This window comes from Oryzias melastigma, linkage group LG12 (genome assembly GCF_002922805.2).
Source record: "Oryzias melastigma strain HK-1 linkage group LG12, ASM292280v2, whole genome shotgun sequence".
Taxonomy (NCBI): Eukaryota; Metazoa; Chordata; class Actinopteri; order Beloniformes; family Adrianichthyidae; genus Oryzias; species Oryzias melastigma.
In genome coordinates this window covers 1,485,719-1,507,376 of record NC_050523.1, presented here as the reverse complement: position 1 = coordinate 1,507,376, position 21,658 = coordinate 1,485,719, and the positions used below count along the sequence as shown (strand labels likewise).

The 21,658-nt window shown below is 40.2% G+C and overlaps 3 protein-coding genes across 4 annotated transcripts; 2 read left to right on the top strand and 1 right to left on the bottom strand.

Annotated features, from left to right (window-relative positions):
- Positions 1 to 29: 29 nt before the first annotated feature.
- On the top strand, positions 30 to 2,964 carry ved (ventrally expressed dharma/bozozok antagonist). The gene is made up of 3 exons (XM_024299507.2): positions 30 to 293; positions 1,325 to 1,578; positions 1,663 to 2,964. The coding sequence occupies exons 1-3, from the start codon at positions 59 to 61 to the stop codon at positions 1,978 to 1,980; spliced, it is 807 nt and encodes a 268-aa protein (XP_024155275.1). The 5' UTR covers positions 30 to 58; the 3' UTR covers positions 1,981 to 2,964.
- Positions 2,965 to 4,332: 1,368 nt separating this feature from the next.
- purbb (purine-rich element binding protein Bb) lies at positions 4,333 to 6,262 on the top strand. The gene has a single exon (XM_024299894.2). The coding sequence runs from the start codon at positions 4,553 to 4,555 to the stop codon at positions 5,453 to 5,455; it is 903 nt and encodes a 300-aa protein (XP_024155662.1). The 5' UTR covers positions 4,333 to 4,552; the 3' UTR covers positions 5,456 to 6,262.
- Positions 6,263 to 10,992: 4,730 nt separating this feature from the next.
- il1b (interleukin 1, beta) lies at positions 10,993 to 18,875 on the bottom strand. Of its 2 annotated transcripts, XM_024299631.2 has the most exons (6): positions 18,803 to 18,875; positions 16,556 to 16,592; positions 16,285 to 16,453; positions 15,086 to 15,265; positions 14,875 to 15,008; positions 10,993 to 13,598 (listed from the first exon to the last, which is right to left on the bottom strand). In XM_024299631.2, exons 1-6 carry the CDS (start codon positions 18,835 to 18,837, stop codon positions 13,368 to 13,370), a joined length of 786 nt encoding a protein of 261 aa, XP_024155399.1. In that variant the 5' UTR covers positions 18,838 to 18,875; the 3' UTR covers positions 10,993 to 13,367. The 2 variants fall into 2 exon arrangements, with proteins under 2 accessions (XP_024155399.1, XP_024155398.1); XM_024299630.2 differs by lacking the exon at positions 18,803 to 18,875 and having other exon boundaries at positions 16,556 to 16,967.
- Between the last annotated feature and the right edge of the window lie 2,783 nt (positions 18,876 to 21,658).

Sequence of the window (21,658 nt, the reverse complement as noted above, 5' to 3'; positions counted from 1 at the left end):
AGGGGGGGGCGCCTTTAAAAGCAGGCGGGCTGGGGGGGGTCGGCCACAAACCTCCTGGATGTCCATCCGAGCTGAAGCTGAGGAGCGCTCTGCGGCCATGAGGGGACACTTCTCCATCGAGTGGATGGCTCAGAGCAGCCGGCCCGCCGCGCCACCGCCACCGGGCCCCCCCGGGTCCGAGTCGGGACCGGAGGCCTGCGGGACAAACGCGGAGAGCCTGCCGGGCTTCTACCGCAGAACGAACCCGGGGGGGTCACCTGGACAGGAGGACGCGTCCACGAAGAGACGGCCAGGTAAGACGGCGAGCTGAGGGGGGGGGGAACCTTTGAGGAGCGTCCCGACCCGACCCGACCCGACCCGGAGATTCTGACCTCCAGTTTCAGGAAACTTCCAAACATAAAACTTTTTTCAATTCTTACTCTGTAAAAGTGAAACTTTGGATCAGTTTATAAAACATTTAAAGTGATTCGTTCTCATCAAATACAGTTTTTGAGTTGATTGTTTTCTTACAAATTTAATTTGATAAAAACTAAAATATTTAAATGTAACAAATTACAGAAATTTTACAAACTGATCTAATCTTTCACCTTTTTTAGTGATAAGTAAAAAAAACTAAATTTAAAGGTATTTTAGGCTTAAATGTTACTTCTACTGTAATTAAGTTACTTTTAATTTAAATAATTAGAGTAGAAGTAACTTTTAAATGAGTTTTAAATGTTTTTATTTATCAATTTAATCTTTAACCAAAACATATTTTTATACTTATCTCATATTTTTATTTGTTTAAAGTTATTAGTTTTCATCAAATACAAATTTTGAGATGAAAAAAACGAATTTGATGAAAAACTGATATTTTTAAATGCAACAAATTACAGAGCTTTTGAGAATTGATCCAATGTTTCACTTTTTACAGTGAATTAAAGTAAAAAACACTTTTTAGTTTAAAGGTATAAATTTTACTTCTACCGTTTTAGTTACTTTTATTTTTTAAAGTAGAAGTAACTTTTACAGAAGTTTTAAAGGTTTCTATTTTTCCAAAATAAATATTTTAATGTTTTAATTTTTTTAATCTTTAAAAAAATATATTTTTAGGCTTTTTAATCTCATTTTTTATTTGTTTTGTATTTACTTGCATTCCTTTTCATTTATTGATGAGAAATAAATGAATATTTATGTTATTTTAGCTGCTAGAATTCACAGGTTGAGACTCTTTCAGCAAAAAAAAACTTTTCTGGTTAAAAAATGACCAAGTTTTGGTGAAAGATCCTGAAGTCTGAAGTTTCCTGTTGGAGCTTCAGGTTTCAGACGTTTCTGCTGCTTCCAGGCCCTGAAGCGGACCTCAGCACCGAGGAGGAGACGTCCGGCTACGAGAGCGAAGGCAGTCGCTCCCGTTCGCCATCGACCCACGCTGAACCCGCCCCCTCCCTGTCGGCGTCGCCCCCTGCTGGCCGGAGGCCGCGCACGGCGTTCACCGCAGAGCAGATCCACGTTCTGGAGCGGGCCTTCAAGAAGAACGCTTACCTGGGAACTCAGGACAAGGCGGAGCTCTGCAGGAAGCTCCACCTCTCTGACAAACAGGTGAGCTCTCACCTGAGCGCCCGGCTCCGCCTGCGACCGTCTCCTGTGGCGGGGGCTCATTCCTGCCTTTGTTTCTCCTCTCAGATCAGAAACTGGTTCCAGAACCGGCGGATGAAGCTGAAGCGCTCGGTCCAGGATGCCCTGGCTCACGCCTGTCAGGCCAGCGCCGCCTCGCCGTTCCTGCACTACCCCGAGCTGCAGGCCTGCCGGCCCGGGCCCTACAGCCGCCCCCCGCTGGTGGCGGTGGCGGACGCCGCCTCCTACAGCCCTCCTCCCAGCCTGCAGTACGGCGGCCCTCTGACCGGCACCTCCGCCCTGTCCCTGGACTCCTTCTACCCCGCCGTCCTGCTGCCCCCCGCTCACCTGCGGGGGTCGTACCCCGCCTACCCCCAGTATTACTGAGCTGCCTTTGGTTCAAACGGGCTGGAGTGCAATACCGCCACCTACCTGCCGACTGATGATTTAACGCCAGACTGTGAGAATTACTTTAGTTACTCGAGTACTCCTCTGAGGATTACTTTAGTTACTCAAGGACTCCTCTGAGGATTACTTTAGTTACTCGAGTACTCCTCTGAGGATTACTTTAGTTACTCGAGTACTCGTCGGAGGATTACTTTAGTTACTTGAGTACTTGTCGGAGGATTACTTTAGTTACTCGAGTACTCGTCTGAGAATTACTTTAGTTACTCGAGTACTCGTCGGAGGATTACTTTAGTTACTCGAGTACTCGTCTGAGGATTACTTTAGTTACTCGAGTACTCCTCTGAGGATTACTTTAGTTACTTGAGTACTTGTCTGAGGATTACTTTAGTTACTTGAGTACTCGTCTGAGGATTACCTTAGTTACTCGAGTACTCGTCGGAGGATTACTTTAGTTACTCGAGTACTCGTCTGAGGATTACTTTAGTTACTTGAGTACTCGTCTGAGGATTACTTTAGTTACTCGAGTACTCGTCTGCATTACTCTGTAGTTACAGAGCTCCTCTGCTCCGAAAAATACCTTTAATATGTGGAAGTTTTTACATTTTTACACTATTTTCTAACTTCATTGATGTTATTGTATAACAAATACTAAATAAAAACAATAAATGTGATCAGGAACTGGAAGGTGAGGAGATGAAAGTGACATTTAAAGCAAAGACGCTTTAATCCACAAAACTTTGTTCTGTTTTCATCAGAACTCGTCCTAAATGTTTCATTTCCTTCATTTTACAGCATCTTCAGCTGCTTTAGTTTGTTTTGTGTGAAAATGAACTCAAAATGAAAGTTTCTGTTTCGCAAAAAGTGATTTTTAAGCAGAAAGATGAGACGTCTGTTTATGGTGTCATAAATATGTAATTTCAATAATTTTGAAGAATAAATAAAAAAAATATATAAATATTTAAACCCACGGCTCTGCACCAAAACCAAGGTTTGCTTCATTCTTTGGAAAAATACTGCAGTGTTTTTACTTTTACACTAAATATTTATCAACTACTTTTTTGTCATGAACAAAAACAGAAATATAAAGAGAAAATCTACAAATGTCCTTTTTTTCATTTATTTCTTTACTTTTAACAAAGAGTCATGTTAGTTTAATATGAACAACAAACGACAATCATCTTTATATGTACTTATAGCTGCTGTTAACCTGAATATAAACAGGATTTTATTGGTTCATGATAGAAAAAATACACAAAATATGTTTGGATAAATATTTGTAACCATTTCGCCTCTGAGCATAAACAATACAGTGTTTAGCAGTATATATAAAAAAAGCTTTTTTCAATGATAAAAGACAGTTAAAAATTTAGCTTATATGTTGAAATCATTTAACAGTTAATCACACGGAGATCTGAAAAATGTGAGGTGACGTAATCCTTTAATGATCTTGGTTACAAAGAAAAAATTCTGTCAAATATTCATAATTCACTCAATAATCCTTAAAATTTCTTATTCAAGTTCTAACACGATAAACATTTAGAATCATGGATGAATGAAGAGTAAATTTGAAGCATTATTTCCAAAAACAGAACATTTATTTAAGATTAGTCACAAAAAATACATAAAATGAAATGGTATCTATAGGTGAACACATATATTATACAATATTATAAATATAATTATTTATGTAGATAACTTTTTTTTAGTAACAACAGTTTGAAAATGTGGTGGGAGGAGCAAAATACTGATTTATTCACACTGTTTAGAAATTTAATAATTAATATAAGGTATCTTTACTAGTATTTTATATCCATTATTCACAGCATTGTTATTAAATCCCCATCAAAACTATCTAATTTCACTAATTAGGATTTATACTTGGATTAATTTATATTTTCAGTGTTTTTCAGAACACTTTTTTAATGTTTACATCTGAAACAGTGGAGGTCATTAATCCCCACTGAAGGTGAACACTTGATGCAGTTTTGCTGCCATCTTGCGGAGCTGAGAGGAATTGAAGAAACAACTTTGCCGCCTCTGTCGGCCAAATCTAGTACTGCAACAACAAAGCACATTTAAATCAACGATTTTCACGCATAATTAATCTACTAATTATTGTTTGAAACATTTTAAGACATTAATAAGTTTTACTAATTTTGTTTTACTTTAAAAAACTAGATTTTGCCGGACAAAAATAATTTATTTAGCTCTCTTTAGACTTAGTAAACATAGTTTGTTGGAGAACCTTCTATTTTTTATTCTAAATATTTACAAAAAATAAAAAAAATGTTTAAAAATGTACTTTACAAATACGGTTAAATAAGAAATTGGATTAAAAATACGCAACGGATCTGGGTGTGAGCCAATGGATGAGGAGAGATTTTATCAGTGGGCGTGGTTGCAAAAGCCAACGAGCCAATGAGGAGGCCGTAACTGTGTGAGTGTGTGGAAAAGGCAAACGCGCCGGCCAATCACGAGGCTCCCTGAAGGGCACCGTCTCCGCGTGAGCGCGAGCTGGCCGCGCGGGCAGGGAGAGGGGGGCACAAGCCGAATGGTGGAGCTGAAGATGGCGGATGGCGACAGCGGGAGTGAGCGCGGAGGAAGCAGCGGCGGCGGCGGCTTCCAGCACCTCCAGCGGGACCAGGAGACGCAGGAGCTGGCGTCCAAGCGCCTGGACATCCAGAACAAGCGCTTCTACCTGGACGTGAAGCAGAACAGCAAAGGCCGGTTCATCAAGATCGCCGAGGTCGGGGCCGGGGGCTCCAAAAGTCGCTTGACCCTCTCGCTGTCCGTGGCGGCGGAGTTCCGGGACTACCTCGGGGATTTTATCGAGCACTACGCCCAGTTGGGGCCTAGCAGCCCGGAGCAGATCGCCCAGGCCACCGCGGGGGAGGACGGCGGGCCGCGGCGGGCTCTGAAGAGCGAGTTTCTGGTCCGGGAGAACCGCAAGTACTACCTGGACTTGAAGGAGAACCAGCGGGGGAGGTTCCTGCGGATCCGGCAGACGGCCAACCGCGGGCCGGGCTTCGGGGTCGGCGGCCCGATGGGCGGCATGCTGTCCGGCCAGACCATCGCGCTGCCGGCGCAGGGCTTGATAGAGTTCAGAGACGCCCTGGCGAAGCTCATAGACGACTACGGGGGGGACGACGACGAGCTGACGGGGGGCTCCGGCGCGGGCGGCCCCGCGGAGCTGCCGGAGGGCACCTCCATCACCGTGGACTCCAAGCGCTTCTTCTTCGACGTGGGCTCCAACAAATACGGCGTGTTCCTGCGGGTGAGCGAGGTGAAGCCCAGCTACCGGAACTCCATCACCATCCCCTTCAAAGCCTGGAGCAAGTTCGGGGGCGCCTTCTGCAGGTACGCCGAGGAGATGAAGGAGATCCAGGAGCGCCAGCGGGACAAGATGTACGAGCGGAGGGACGAGTCCGAGGGCGACGACCCGGACGACGACTGAGGCGCGCGGCGGCCGGGCGCGTGCCGCTCCAGCAGAAGTGACAGAAACCGTGCATGACGATTCGTGCTGTAATAGCCTTCTACAGTATTGTGGCGTAAACAGTAAGTGTGCAGGGAATTATCGGTGTTTTAGGGTTGGAGTGGTTGTGTGAATCCCTGGAAGTGAAACGTGTTACCATGACGTGTGTCAAAAAAAGAGTCATGATTTATTTTTTTCAAGAAAAAAAAGAGTTTTCAGAGAGTTTTCGGGGTTCCGGGTCACTTTGAGCATCCATCCTGCTCCAGGTAGTTTTTGGGAGGAACGCTGCCCCCTAGTGGACGCTGGGATCAGCGGCCCTGAGCTGTCAGTGCAGCATCTGCAGGCCATTAATCAGAAAAGATTACCCCAAATGTCTGAGGATTATCTGTAAGCCCAAACAGGAAGACCTGATCCAGTAGAGGGGATTCTGGCCGGTTTCTGGAGGATCCGGCATCGCCGCTGCTGCTGCTGTGGGGGAGCAGAACCCCCCTGTCCAAGAGGACAGCATATACGGGACTAAAACAACTCCAAGGGTCCAAACGGCGGCCGGAGAACGCCGCCTCCGGAGTTTCAGAACCGGACAAACAGACTCTCAGATCTGGGACAGAAACCCATTTGTGGATTTTTTTTTTTTTTTTTTCAAAAGAGAACTATACTAAAACAAAGTTCTAATTATTAAAAAAAGATATTATCAGACCAGCAAAAGATATTTTCAAATACTTATAAATTGTTATTGTCTAAAGAAGATCTACGACTGCAAATAAAAAAAAGTTACTTTCTTAAAGGATATTTCCTGCTTGTTTCCTGATCTCCTCCATGGAAGCTCCGGCGGTTCCTGACTCCGGAGTCTCGTCCTCCGTGTCTCCAGTTTGGGAGACATTTTTTATGGTTTCAGCTTTTGGTAAACGGTTGATCGGCTGCTGGTTTGAAGAGTTCTTTGGTTTGGGTGAATGTTCCTCAGTGGGTCATGTGACATATCGTCTGTCAGGTTAAAGAGCGTTTGAGTCTGATTGGTCGACTTTCAGATGTAAGTGACATTTTCACGTTCATCCAAACTTAACTTTTTAACACCGGAGATTTATTATTAAGAAAAGAAGGTCATGAACACAAAGGGCTAAAGTCAGACTTTACGGCTCCTTGTTTACACGATCAGTGTCTATCAGCTGATTTCAACATGGGGACTTTTCACCAATGTGAATCACATTACTAACACAGTGTTATAAAAAGTCAAATCATTCAATCTGCTGAATAAATTCACGGTTGAAGAGTTACGACAGTTCTAAGAACGTCAACCCTGACGCTGAAGCTCCGCCGTTAAAGGGTTAAATGTGGAGTTGCTAACGCTAGCGACATTAGCAAATGTGTTTGGTGGAGCTGAACGATATGGAATTTCTAATATCTCGATAGTTTCATATCAGGTGATAACGATATATATGAACAGAAAAACTATATTTCTCAAATGTAAACACTGCAGCTCAAAAAGGAAATGTGTAATCATCAGCTGGTTGATTACATTTAAATATTTATTTTGCATTTATCCACCGTATCTTAAAGTCTGTTAGCATTAGCATCATGATAATGCTACATCCTGGTCACCAAATTAACACTTTTTATTAAACTTTCTGCTATACGTCCAGTCGGTTTGTCTTCCACTTCTCACTGGCGCTCTTTAAAAATCACCAGATGTTCGGCGGCTTAATCAGCCGAAACTAAACATTAGATTAGCGGACGTGACCGCGAGAGTGCGCTATCTCGTCTTGAGGAAGTGGAGAAGTCCACAAAATGACCAAAATAAGAGAAACATAAATAATTAGATGCAAACATTTACTCGCCAAAGAGAAGAAATTCCTGCAACTGGTGAGTGTCAATTTCAGACCCTTCAAAATAAAAGTCTGTTGTTATAGACTCATTCCTCCTTCCAGAAAAAGTTCTATTGCAATACCTACCGTTATTGTTTTATCGCCCAGCTCCAGCATTTGTTAAAACAACGTTGAAATGTTAGCATTATTATGCTCACAGATTTATCTTTTTCAAAGGCTCCTTTAGGCTCCGCCTCCATGCAGTCGACAAACAGGAAGTATTGTGTCTTTTTGGATTGCTGGTCGGGTCAAAAGGAGCATTAGCAAGATCAAATTTTAATATGTTTTAACATTATCTTCGTAAACGTTATCGTCTAAACTTACGTGATCTTTCTGGAACAAAATGATTCTGACATGGAGAAAAGCTGTTTAACATAGTGGCTTTGTGCGATCCGCAACATCCGCGCTAAGCTAATTTTCTTCGCTTCAGAATCTGTTGCAATTCCAGAGATTGTGTAAAGAATTGAAGAGTTACGCTAGTCGAAGGATCGTAAACTCTGGAGTTAGCGCTCCGTCTGGTGTTGCTAACGCTAGTAACATTAGCAAATCTACTTGGTAAAGTTAGCAGTGTGATGTTTTCATCTTTTTCAGAGGATCCTTGAAGGTGCATTCACACCAAACGTGATTCGCGGGACAAATCCGCGTGGCCCCGCCCCTCTCGAATTCACTGCTCACATCAAGCTGCTGCCTGACCGCCGCGCCGTCGCTCATATCGCGCCGCGGGACTCCAGGTTGCCTCATTGATTTAACATGGAAACTCTACCGCACGAATCACGTTCAGTGTACTTGTAGGCTCCGCCTCCTTGGAGCTCAGGAACAGGAAGTAGTTTGCATGTTTTGAATCTCTGGTCAGTTGGATTTCAACATTATTTTTCTGAAGGCAAAAGATGAATGTATTTTACATTATTTAAAAAAAGTTTTGGAGTTTTTTGATGAATTGTCTAAATGTTTCTGAAGTCTGTAGAGACTCTCGGTTCGGTTGTGTTTCATGTTCTGATTCAAGGTTACGTTTTTTGGTTTTCTATTGATTTCAGCTCAGCTGAGTCAGAAACAGGAATGTTCTAAATGAAAAAGCATTTCTGTGACGTCACGACTCAGAACCGGTCTTGGTAGAGCTGGTTCTGGCCCGTCGTGGAGTCGGCGCCCGGTCCTCGGTGCGTTCATGGCGGGGTAATCTGACTCCGGCGTTCTGGCTTCTCTGGGTAAATTTGGCACCGCGCGAGTGCAGCGGGGGAGTGCTGACGCGGCACGCCGGCTATTTTAATGCGGGAGGCCTCTGCAGACGCGGCATTCCTGCTGGAAGAGTCAGCTGCGCCACGAGGACCCGCTCTCCGCAGGCGGACAAAGAGCGCTTCTGCTGCACGACCGCCGAGCTGTGGCGTCCACCGGATCCTCCTGCGGAAACACGAGCGGCCGCCTGCAGACGGTGTCACCTGTGCGGCCGGGAGGCGGCTCGGGTTTCTGCCTCCAATCGTCTAAAGTGCTCAGTCAGCAGTTTTCCTACAATCCTGAAGATTTCTGACCTCAAATGAAAAAGCCGATTTGAATCTAAGAACAGCTGGAAAAACGCTGCGCAGGTGAGGAACCGACAGGAAATGAGGTCAGGTTTGATGACGGACTTTCAGGGTCAAAAGGTCGAGTGGGGGGATGGTTTCTCTGAGCAGAAATTCAGATGTTTTTGAAGCAAAAATCCCTAAAAAAACCTTCTTTTTGAATAAAATAAAAGGTTTTCTGTAAGTTTATTGTGGTAATCTGGAACTTAAATGTTCTCTCGATTGAATCGACTGTTGAAACAAACATTTTTAGGTTTAAATTGTCTTTGTTCTTTAATTGCTGGTCGTGTTAAAGTCTAAGCTTCTATTTCTACTGTCAGAAACTGAAGAGAGGCGGAGTCACAATGGAAAATAAAAATGAAGAGAGGCGGAGTCACAATGGAAAATGAAATAAATATTACGTTCAAATTCATGAAAAAAAATTTTCAACTACATGCTGTTTTGGATAACTTAATTTTTTTTTCAAATTTTTTTTGGCCAATTTGACATTTAGCTAATATTCTAGCTGGCTATCAGCTTCAATTACAGCATCTTCAGCAGCCAAATTCAGCTTACATCATTCCCACTAGCATTATCACAGGTAATGCTATATATCTAGTTCATAATTATGTTAAAAGTTACGGTTTTAAAGTTTTAAAAATGTAGTTTTAGAGTGTTTATTAAATGTTTATCCTGTTCATTCTGTGATCTAAGGTGTGTTTTGGATTTTGGCCCCTTCTGTGATTGAGTTTGACCCTCCTGATATACGAGATCCTAAAAGTGTCAGAAAACTGAAAGATGTTAAATAAAGCAAAACAGTAAAATGCAGAATTACTAAAACACAAAAATATGTGATTATTAAATATACAATATATATGAAGTTTAAAGGTTATTCTGTCTAGATACAAATTTGAATGATGTAATTTATTGAATCAACAGTAATCACTTGAAAAATGTGAAAAGAGCCTAAAAAGTTCAATTAAAAGAAAAACTATTTTCAATGTTTTAACCCTTTCACACGTGAGGCGTCATCAGTGACGTTTAAACACAAAATCTTGAATTTACCATAACTTAACCGTCAACACAATAATTCCAGCAGATTCTGAAGAAGAAAAGCGGCTCAACAAGCTACCTTCCTCCTTAAAAATCTGCTAACATTATCGTGCTAACGGTTAAGTTATGGTAAATTAAAGAACAAAAACACTGGAGGTCCGGTGTTAAAGATTAAGATTAAAATCGTGTTTCTTTGCTCAAATCTTAAATCAGGAGCAGACAAAAACACACAGTTTGAAAAAGATTGTATTTGTGATGTAGAAAGTTCAGTGGGCGGGGCCACTTGCTCCTGGCTCCGCCCCATTCTTGCAGACAAATAGATCCATCTTTGTTTTCCTCATGTAAATTGGATCTAAACAGTACAGCTGGATATAAATGGTTTTGTTTACCGTTTTATGTTAGCTTGGGGCTGTAAGCTAGCTGGAGAGTGTAAACAGAGAACTCTCAGTAACAGAGAGGGGCAAGGCTTGGGCTTATTCCACGGCCACAACTCAAGAGGTGAATTTCTGATGAACTATTTCAGAAACTATGTCCTAGAAAATGATATTTTAAAAGCATTTTTTGGCTAAAACATCATAATCATAATGAAAAGATGGTCGGAGTTGGACTTTACAGGACCGTTAGGTTGTTTCTCTCCTGTATCCACCTGTTTTAAAAATATAAAATATGAAAGGTAATAGATTAATTAAATTAAGAAATGGCGTAAAAACGAAATAAAAGATTGAAAATCTGTCTTTGTGATGAATAATTCCACCAATAAATGTCATGGAATGGTGGTGGAGGACCCAAACGCAGGAGACAGGACATGGTGGCAGAAACCCAGAGATTTACTTAAAAACTCAAAACATGACGAAACAAAACCAGTGTCGTGACGTGACATAACAGAACAGATGACCTGACAAAGAGAAACTGAAAACCAGACACTTAAATACGCTGAGGTTGATTAACTAAATGAAGACAGCTGTGGATGGTTAACCTGAATGTGGTGGGACTGACAGGGGAACACAAAACATAACAAAACCAGATCACAGAATCATGACAATAAATGGTTGGGTTTCGCAGGTTTAATGCTCTGGAAGTTCTCCAGTTTTGGTTAAATCTTCTGGTCCCTAATGACACCCCCCCCCCCCACCACCCCACCACCACTCCCTGGTGTGTCCAAAAGCATGCACATGTCAACAGTGGTGCTAATGCATCCTGTTAGCAGCACCAGGACCCCTCAGAGCCTCCATCCCATGTTCTGCTACCAACACACAGGAGGAGGACTCTGCATTTGGAAAAGCCCCCATCCATCCGAGGAGGTCAGGACCTCCTCTGAGCTGCAGCAGGAGGTGAAAGGAGCGTCACGAGCGGCCGTGTCTGCAGGAAGAAGGGCAGCAGCGCCGTTTGCACGGGAAAGCTGGATCCCGCTGTGAAGCCGGGCTGCTGGCTCTATATTTAGCTGCTGTTGCCATGTGCTGCCGTGAGCGTGCACGGCTGCAGCACGTGCACATACGCACATGCTGCAGTCCTGCACTGAAGGTTCACTGCTGGTCTGCACACGTGAGCGGCCAGTTCAACGATTGGCTGCAGCTTCACTCTGCTCATTAGACCCGGAAAATGCTCGTGCACGCTCACCGTGCACGCTCACCGTGCAACAATGATTTCATATGGTCATGAACCCTCTGAGAAGGCAACCATTTTAGATTCATTTAGGCAGAAACATGTTTTTTTTTCAGCAAAACTTTATTAAAAGCAATGAAATGTTGGAGCAGAATCGCAGAAATAAAATAAAAAAACAGAATTAATCTGAACTGAAAGCAGCAGAGCAATAAATCAGAGCAGAAAGGACTCTCTGCCCCCCCTCCCGTCAAATAATCTGCTTTGCACGTCAACGCCGAACAGCATCAGAGACGGATGGAAACCAGCCTGATGTGTCACCATGCAAACCTGTGAGGGGGGGTCCAATGAGGGGGAGCTGACTTCCAACCAGCTGCTGCTGATTGGCTGAGATTCTTTAAGTCTTCTTTGGTAAAATGTAAAGACCAGCTGACATTTACAGATTAATGACAGTCAGATTTGTTGCTGTGTGTGTGTGTATGTGTTTGTATTTATCACCTTGTGAGAACCACATGCGGTGTCGACACATACGTACAGGGACACTGGTCTTTGTGAGGACATTTGAGCGTTTTGATGTGTGCTAACTAGCTTCTAGGTTACAGCTGGCTATTTACTGGTTGCCTTTTTTTGTAAAGACCGATTACAAAAATGTAAATGAGATATTTTTTGAAAAGCTGTTTCAATGTACTTGCACTATTAACACATTAAAAATTGACTTTTGACAAAATCTCACAGAAAAATTTACAATTCTGAAGGTCAAGCAGGTTATGAAGAAAGCTTAGATTGTTATTTTAAAAAAACGAGTATAGTTAAGTACATTTTCTACTTGTTTTTAATGGGTATTGATGAATTTCTACAGTTTTTAGGCAGAAACTCTTTGTATTTTCTTTTCACTGTTTAACTAATTTCAGTAAAGCTCCACTAGGAACGGATGTTGCTAATTAGCCACAGCTACAAACACTGTGATATAAACATCAGATTGTTTTAATGCAATTATCTCTGTTCTTTTCTATCTGTCCCTATTAAATAAACAATATAATAAAATAAATACATTTGATTTTACTTTGACATAACTCAAATAAGAAACTTTAACTTGTGTTCATGCTGCAAATACAGGCTAATTATCAAAGAAATAACCTAAGAAACAATAACACATTTAATCTTTTAACTTCCCAAAACAGAAAAAAAAAAAACACAAGAAATACAAGTATAAATTATTGCTGCTTATTGCCTTGATATGGAGCCCCTAAAGGGAAATTAATCAGAAAAATGTTAAAGTTACTCAAATTACTAAAACATCAGGACAGAAAAAAAAGTGACAACGGGGAATCCTACGGACATAAAAAGCAAACACAAGCAGATAATAATGTTTTTAAGGCATTTATAGTCTCGCTGCTTTAAATGGTGAAATTTTGGATGATTAAATCTGTTGTAACACAAGTTACTGAAAATGTAAAAAGTAAAAGATTGAAACAAACTGATCACAATACTAGTAATGCATTATTTTTGTTTCTCCCAACCGCTGGTGGTAAATACAGACAAACATCTAGTTTATTGATATTATTTACATGCATACTTTCAAAGATACATTTCAGTGAACGATAATGTAAACATAATGTTTTCTGAAAACCTTGTGTATATTTTGATTTATGTAAATATAAAAAACAATATTTTTGAAGGAATATCCTGGTACACATTTTTCCAACAAGGAACAGAGATGTTACCTCTAAACAGTTAAAAAAGTAGTAGCATATTTTAGTGATTATCAGCCAATCACACGTCGACTGCTCAAAACTTCCAGACGTGAAAAGACCAAAACGTTTTGGTGCGACCCGCTCGGTTTATGAGATTCTAGAGCCGTCTTTGTTGGCATCCCTGAAAGTACTTGTTGCAGCCGTCTCCGTCCCTCTGGCACATCTCCACCAGGGGGTTGGTGTCCTCGGTCGACGTCTTGATGAACCAGCCGCGGTACTTCACCGACTCGAAGCACCACTGGCTCGTTCCTTCGATCTTTTTGAAGAAAAGGAATCGGTCCATGTCCTCGTCCGTCTTGATCTCCTTCAGTTTTTCCTCGCAGCACTCCTGAAGGAAAACAGTTTCAGTTTGATGGAGGAGTAAACGGATTTGGAAGTATTTCTGTATGTAAATGTGATACTGAAACATTAAAAACATATATTAAGAGTAAGAAAAGAATATATTATGATGTACAATATCCAAAATAATATGATTATTCAACTTTATTACAAAGGAATTAAAGAGTTTTTATCAAACATTTCTTATTAGTTGATTAAATACGCACTCTGATGAAAACTGTGTTGTTCTTGCAGCATTGTCATCATCATGGAGGACATATATAAAATAATATAAGATCTAAACTGCGTTTCTGAGTATTTCTTTATTCAAATTGCGTTGGATCAGGAGCAGATGAAAACCAGATGCTTGAAAAAGCTCAAGTTTGTGACGCAGAAACTCCCATTGGTGGACCAGTTCTGAAGAATCCACATGCAGACAAATAGATCCATTAATGTCGTCACGTTCCTCGTCTGAGCCTGAGTCTGGATCAGAATTTATACGTCTGGATAGCTCCGATATTGCTCACCGTTTTTCTGCTAGGCTAATGTTAGCTTGGGCTTGTGAGGTTCTATTTAGCTAGCGGGAGAGAAAATAAACCAGAGGTCTCCAACTCTGTTCCTTTTTTTTTTTTTTGCTACGCTAATGGTAGCTTGTGATTGTGAGGAGCTGTTTAGCTAGCAGGAAAGAGTGCTGACCAGGGGTCTCCAACCCAGTTCCTCAAGGGCTACCACCCTGTTTGTTTTGCAGCAAACCCTGCTTCAGTAATTTCTGCTCACCTGTATCAGGCGTGTTCAGTCAATCAGAAACTGGGCTCATTCAATCCAGCTAATTAGCATCTACGGAAGCAGAGTTAGCAGCAAAAGAAGCAGGGCGTTAGCCCTTGAGAGACAGGGTTGGAGACCCCTGGTCAACACTCTTTCCCGCTAGCTAACTAGCTAACATTAGCATAACAAAAAACAAAAGGAACAGGGTTGGTGACCCCTGGTGTACACAAAGGGCTGATGGGAAAATTAGTGGATCTAACTTTGGTGCCAACCGTCTAGCCCACAACCAAGATGAGCATTTCCTGCTCAACTCCTGCCGCACTGCAGAAAATATGTCTTAAAAACAACTCAAGCTTTTTTAAATTTTGGCTAACAATAAAATAATTAAATGACTACCAGAAACGATTTTACATTAGAAAAACTATAGTTTGGGGACTTTAACTGTTGTTTTCCTGATTAAAATAAAAATGTGTACAAATAGAAATGAAAATGATTTAGTCCAAGTTCAGAGTTGTGCTCACCTCCAGGTTGAGGACCACCTCGCTGTCCGTCTTGGTGCAGGACAGGTGCAGGTTTTTGGTGATCGACAGCAGAACCGTCTTCCCGTTGTTGCCGTTGCAGGAGGTGGGGTTGTACCTCGACATGGTGAAGTTTGCTGAGCAGACGCAGATGTTGTGACTACGTTTGTAAAGCGGACATTCTGGTTTTGGTTCTGGGGAGGTGTGGCCTCACCTTTGAGATGGCAGTATCCCCCCTTCAGCGTGATGGCCCTCAGTTTCATCTCCTCCGGAAAATGGACGATGTGTTTCTGACTCTTGTCAGCCAGCTTGAACTCCATCATGCTGTCCGTTCTGGTGAAGGAGACCCTCCGCTCTTCAGAGGAGGTGTTTTGGTCGTTGCAGACAACAGTTTCTGTGAAAAGAAGACAACCGAGTGAGGAGAAACAAACGTGTCGTCTCACTTCGTTAAAGGGTACCCAAACCCTAAATCAACTTTTTCTGTGTTGATCTCTTTAAATGGGGTTTTAAAAGTGCTGTCTGTTGGTCATTGCCAAATTTTTGTTAAATGAAAATGTTTAATTCTTGAAAATATAGTCTAAAACCACCTGTGTGCTGCCCCCTACAGGTTGAATTGAGGTACTGCAGTTGAATTTTGTGATTGGTCAAACCATGCAAGTTTCAGATGTTTCACACCATGATCTGCATCTCCAGTAATGATAACAGTCCAGCCACCAAGGGGTTGAGTAACCCTCCGTCTGTGCTTGTGGTGCGCAGGACAAACACAAATCTTCACGTGTTTGAGCTCTGATGGACAAAAGTTTACACTTAAATGTAAGTAATGACTTTTTGTTTTAGCAAATATTGGTTATAAAACCAATATGGTTTTGTGTTTTCCGAGTGCTAACAGCCACACGCTAACGTAGATAACCGGCAACTATTGATGACATCATTGAGGGTTAACAACGTTTGCCATTTTCTAGTGCAGTCTGAATCTAAAATTCCAAAATCGAGTGCACTAGAAACTTCCCAAAAGTCTTTGCGAAAAACTAGCATTAGCGAGTATAGACCATAATGCATTGCGTTTGAACAATTTTTTCACAAAAAAATGTTTCAATGGAATTAATTGATTTTAAAATCAGTTTATTAGTAGTTAGGGTTTGGGTGGAAAATCATAGACTCTATTTTTCTATATCTCCCTTTGGAGGGATAAATGTGGGGGAGGGGGAAGCTGTGGGGGAGGAATTTAGATTTGGCCAATGCAGCTTTAGTATAACGAAATGTTCTTTAGGTCAGGAGAAAAATACTGTCAGCGTGTGAAACTGTAGCGCCTTTAGCGCTGCAGCTGTAGAAGAAGGAGCCATCATTGTGGTTTTTCTGTTGGAGCCTCTCTTCATGCATGTCCTGCCCTCCCTTTGTGATCTCCTTCCTCACCTTTCACCACGTGTTCCAAGATGGCGCTCAAACACCCGTCAGCCTCTGGAGGCATTTTCATTTTGTTGATGACCATCACCAGATTAGCCACTGTCTTCAAGGACGTCCTGTTGTAGGAAACTATCAGGTTCAAGTTCTTATCCAGTTTAAAGACCTTTTCCTTCCCGTCCTGCACATGAGAGAAAACTAGTTCAAGCGTTTACAAGGAAACCTGCTTTTGAGTTTGAAAGATCAAAATCGTTAGATGTCAGAGAATGTCAATGAATCTTACCGCCATGTCACTGCAGAACGATTCAGATTCTGGCTCGCTGAAATAACCAGAAAAAATCAGAGAAAAAAAATCAGAAATTAATCTACATACTGTCAACATTGCTCAGCTGTTGTTCATTTGCCAGAAAAATAACACAAACACAGACGTATAGATACCAGACGGATGACGCCACTGGGATGAACGGTGAAACTTTTCAAGAAAATCCTTGACTGAACTTCTAGACCAGGGGTGTCAACACAGGGGGCCAAAATCCAAAACACATGTTAGGTCATGGGCCGAACAGGATGAAGATTAATTAAAAACACTAAAACAAATCTTTTAAAACTTAAAACTAAAACCGTAACTTTTCAACATAATTATTACTAAATACATATCATTACCTGATAATGCTAGTGTGAATGCTGGAAGCTGAATTTGGTCGCTGAAGATGCTGAAATTAATAGCTAAAACCACTTAAGCTAATAGCTGAAAACGCTGAAGCTGATAGCTAGGTAAAATATTAGCTAAATACCAAATTAGCCTAAAAACAGAAAAACAAAACACTTATGTTAGCCATGACAGCTAGCATGTAGCTGAAATATTAGCTAAACTCCGAAATAACCTAAAAGATCTTAGTAAATACAAAAATAGTCCACAAAGCTAACAATGCCAATTTTTAAAACTTTAAAACTTTTAACATAATTATGAATAATAAAAAAGCAGGAATATTATTCCAGAATAAATCAACTTAAACCTTTAATAACTTTCAATATTTTACTCTCTATAAATATATATTTTGTAATAATTAAATAAGTTAGTAAAAAGATAACATCGGGTCATCAATAAGAATAAAATAAAATGATCTGGAGGGCCGGATGCGGCCCCCGGGCCTTGACTTTGACACATTTGTTCTTAACCGTTATCGACTTTTTTTATATCGAATAAAATCCTCAAGTGTTTCACATTTTTTGTCAAATTTTTGTATTTTCCTAATTTTTACCAGACAGAAAACTTGTTTACACTGAAAAACTTTGAGTTATGAATCAAGATTTCACTTCATTATTGATTAGAAATTTAATTTTCCTCTTTGAACACAAGGGGGCGGCATTCCGCTGTCCAGAATAAGGAGTCTGTTAAAGACCGTACAGAAAAAGAAAAAAGCTGATGGATTCACATAACAAACTTAAGGGGCAATTTAAGATGAATTCTACCAGCAGGTTCAATAATCCAGAAAACAGCAATAATCTGACAATTTTCCTTCTTAAAAAACAAAAACACTTTTTAGGTTGTCAAACAGTTTCAAGAGAATTATATATTTTTTCATAAATAGGTTCAGTTGCATTCACAATCAAAATTGAAGATAACCTGAAAGTAACCTGAATATTATTATATGCCAACATAAAAAAACATATTTTTTTCTTTAAAATGCATAAAAACACTCAAAACAAAAATTTAAATTTATTTAATTAATAATTAATTTATTTAATTAATTTAAAATAATAGGAATCACGAAGAAACAATTGTGTGTATACATATATCTGTGTGTGTATTTGTATACATGTAGTGTATTGTCTTGCACATGAATTGTCTGGTTGGGTTATTTTAACATTGTTACGTTGGTAAATGTCGCCACCTTGTGGCCTGTTTGGGGACTGATGCTGACGGCTCATATTTTCTGGGACACGTGTGACCACAGAGTCCACACTCTCACTCTCGTTGGCCTTGTTTACAAAACATTTCATAAAAGATTTTATGTCATGTTCAGTTAAAAAGTTAGTCAAACATTTTGTCAAACGAGCTTATTTTTTGCTGAATATCCTTTAGAGCTAAATGAATGTAAGAGTTTTCTTTTCAAAGGATAAAAAGTTTGTTGTAGTTTCCATCAAAGCCTCGTAGAGACTATTTTTACATTTAAAAAAATAAAATGATGATTGGGGGACATTGGCATGAATACTTCACTGTCCTCTTGTGACTCAAAAACGAGAAAAAGTGTTTAGTTTGAATAATTTGAAGAATTAAGTAAATTAACTAGTTTTACTAATTATTTACAACAAAACCTTGAAAAATGAAAGAACAGCTTATTGGTTTAATTCTTTGTCATTTTGAACATCAGTTTAACTACAGAGAGTAATAAACTAAAGAGTGTCATATGGAATAGAAAGCATTGGAGTGTTATCTATCAAATCTGTGACGGTCCAGTTTCAGTGTGGAGACGTTGTCACGAAGCTCCTTTAAGATCAAAGACATAAAACAGTCGTTTTAACTCACCTGTCCAGCGCTTGAGACAAGTCAAAGTCGCACATTTTGAGTGTGGATGTGAGGAGACGGAGGCAGATGTGGTTCTGACTGACAGGCGCTGGAACTTTTAGCTCGTCTCACTTCCTGTTTTAAGATACTGGTGGAACTTTTTCCTCTATGATCATAAACCACAACTAACCCCGCCCCTAACCCATTCTCTAACCCCGCCCCTAACCAGAGTGAACAGAAAAGACAGGAGGGCTTAGGTGACAAACTCAAATCTCCTGGACTTTCATATTTTGAGTTCTTTATTTATTGAACTGGATTTATTTATTGAGTGAGGACAGATATAAAAACATAAGTTGAACTTTACCAACCGACTGGAACAAGAATGTCGATTCATTAAATTAAGAGTGGATCCAGATCTTCATGGTGGGACATTTCTAGAGATTGTAATAAAATCAGTTAAATTACTGGAACTTTTCTGGACAAAGATTAAAAAATATAATTCATGGATTTATCTTTTCAAAATGTTAGTTTTTTTGGGGTTTAATGTTAAGGTGTAAATTTATTGGGATTTCTGTTCCCTTAGGCTCTGTCCCAGGACGTATCTTTTTACATCTAAAACTTTACCATAACATCAAATCAATGTTTTGGAATAGTTTGCTGATAGTTTCACAGTTCCATCCCCAGTTTTGTAGAAACACTTTATATTACCCAAAGTACTGACTCAGTCAACTTTATTTGTAAAGCCCAATATTACAACACGGTTGTCTCAACGAGCTTCACACTACTTATCCAAAAAAATAAAATTACTCAAAAAATATAAACAGCAGTCGATCGCTAAGCTAAATTATCTCTTCCCTTAGAACAGGAGTGTCAAACTCAAAAACACACCTGAGGTCACGTGACGAACAGGATAAACATGTAATAAACACTCTAAAACTACTTAAAACTGTAACTTTTTAACCCAATTATGAACTAAATATATAGCATTACCTGCAATAATGCTACTGTGAATGCTGGAGATGCTGAAAATGATAGCTAAAAACACTAAAGCTATTAGCTGAAAATGGTGAAGCTGAAAGCCAGCTAAAATATTAGCCAAATGTCAAATTAGCTTAACAAACAAAAACATAGGTTAGACAAAACAGCTAGCATGTAGCTGGAAAATTAGCTCAATTCCAAAACAGCCAAATTTTTTTAGTAAATGCTAAAATAGTCCAAAAAGCTAGCAGTTAGAAATGAGCTCAAGATAACATCGGGTTATCGGGTTTGATTTGATTCACAAGAGCCTGAATCGGTTAGATTCAAATTTTTTCAATTCCTTTGATGCTTCAATCCAATTTTGAGTTTACACATTTGTTTAGAAATACTTTAAGAATCTACTTGATGTTTTGAATATATTTATACTAATCTGATCCAGTTCACATACTGTAAAATGTATCAGTGAATTAATAAGATTGTTAACATTGTAAACATTGTTCTGTCTCTTCTGGAGAGTGTTTGAATGAATGAATGAATGAATGAATGAATGAATGAATGAATGAATGAAATGGTTTATTTTAAGCAATCAGGTAATAAAACATGAAACAAGATATCACATAATAACTCACAAGTAATCGCTGAGAGGGAGTGGAAGGAAGCGAACTTATATAATCCCACCTCGACTCGACCATTTTATCAATAACCGGTTCAGGACTTAATGTCAAATATTAATAAAATCAGGCTATTAAGGATCATTAATATCATTGATGTAATCAAATTTCAAAGCATCCATAGACAAGTCATTTATATTAATCAGTAACAATAATCTAATATTCTCTTTAAAAGACAATTTGAGCAGATTGTTTTCATCAAAGAATTATTATAATAGTACAAAGAGTAATAATAATTAGAAAAGAAAAAAGATCAGTAATTTGAGCAGAATCAGTTGTACATCACAGTTTTGGAACAAGTTTAAGGCCACATAATCGTTCTTCGTTGTCATGACTGAGAGACTGTGAAGGTCTCATTTCAAGGGACTTGTGCTCCAAGTTCTGCAGCTCAGAATCGGGTCAGAGGTCGTATCCAGGGGTTTGTTGAGTTCACATTTCACATTTTGCTTGAATTGTTCATTTAGTCAGCAATGTATGCCTAGGTCGACCGAGCGTTAGCATTAGCCGCCCTATGGGAAATTCCTTTGAACGTTAGCATCAAGCTATCGGACTTTAGCGTTCTGTGCTAAATCGATTTATATTTCTATGAATTGATTATTGATCTGTTAAGCTTAAATCGATTCAAATCCATTTTATTAACCAGCCCTATCAATGACGCTCTGCTCTCCTCGCTGTTCTCCAGGTGTTTGACACCTGTCACTTCCTGTATCTGCTGTTACTCAACGTTTGTGGTAATACACATGTTTGATGTTGCAACATGAAACACAAACACACGCATGCGGCTGGGAGCTCTGCAGATTCTCATTCTGAAAACCGCAGGAGGGGGAGCCCCCCCCCACCCCACCCCCCATTGCAAGATTCAGGAACTCTGTTTCTGTGACTGCTGGTCATCCAGTCCAAATGTAAGTTCATCTGATCTTAAATTATTTAAAAAACTGTTTTAGAGAGAAGTCATTTTCAGGATCCAAAATGAGACGTTCAAACTTTTAAAGATGTTTCTATGTTTAGTTTCAGAAACTAAAGATTTGGTTTGTTTGGAGAATGTTTTGATCATGTATGTTCCTGATGTCGTTCTGGAGCACCGACCCGTCTAAAAGGTTCTGTTGTGTACCTGCGGTTCTGTCTCTGAGTGAAACATGAGTTCCAGTTAAAACGGGTAGGGGGCAAAAACGTTCTGGGGTTGGAGGGTGGGGGGGGGTGTGTTCTGACACATAATCATCTGTGGAAG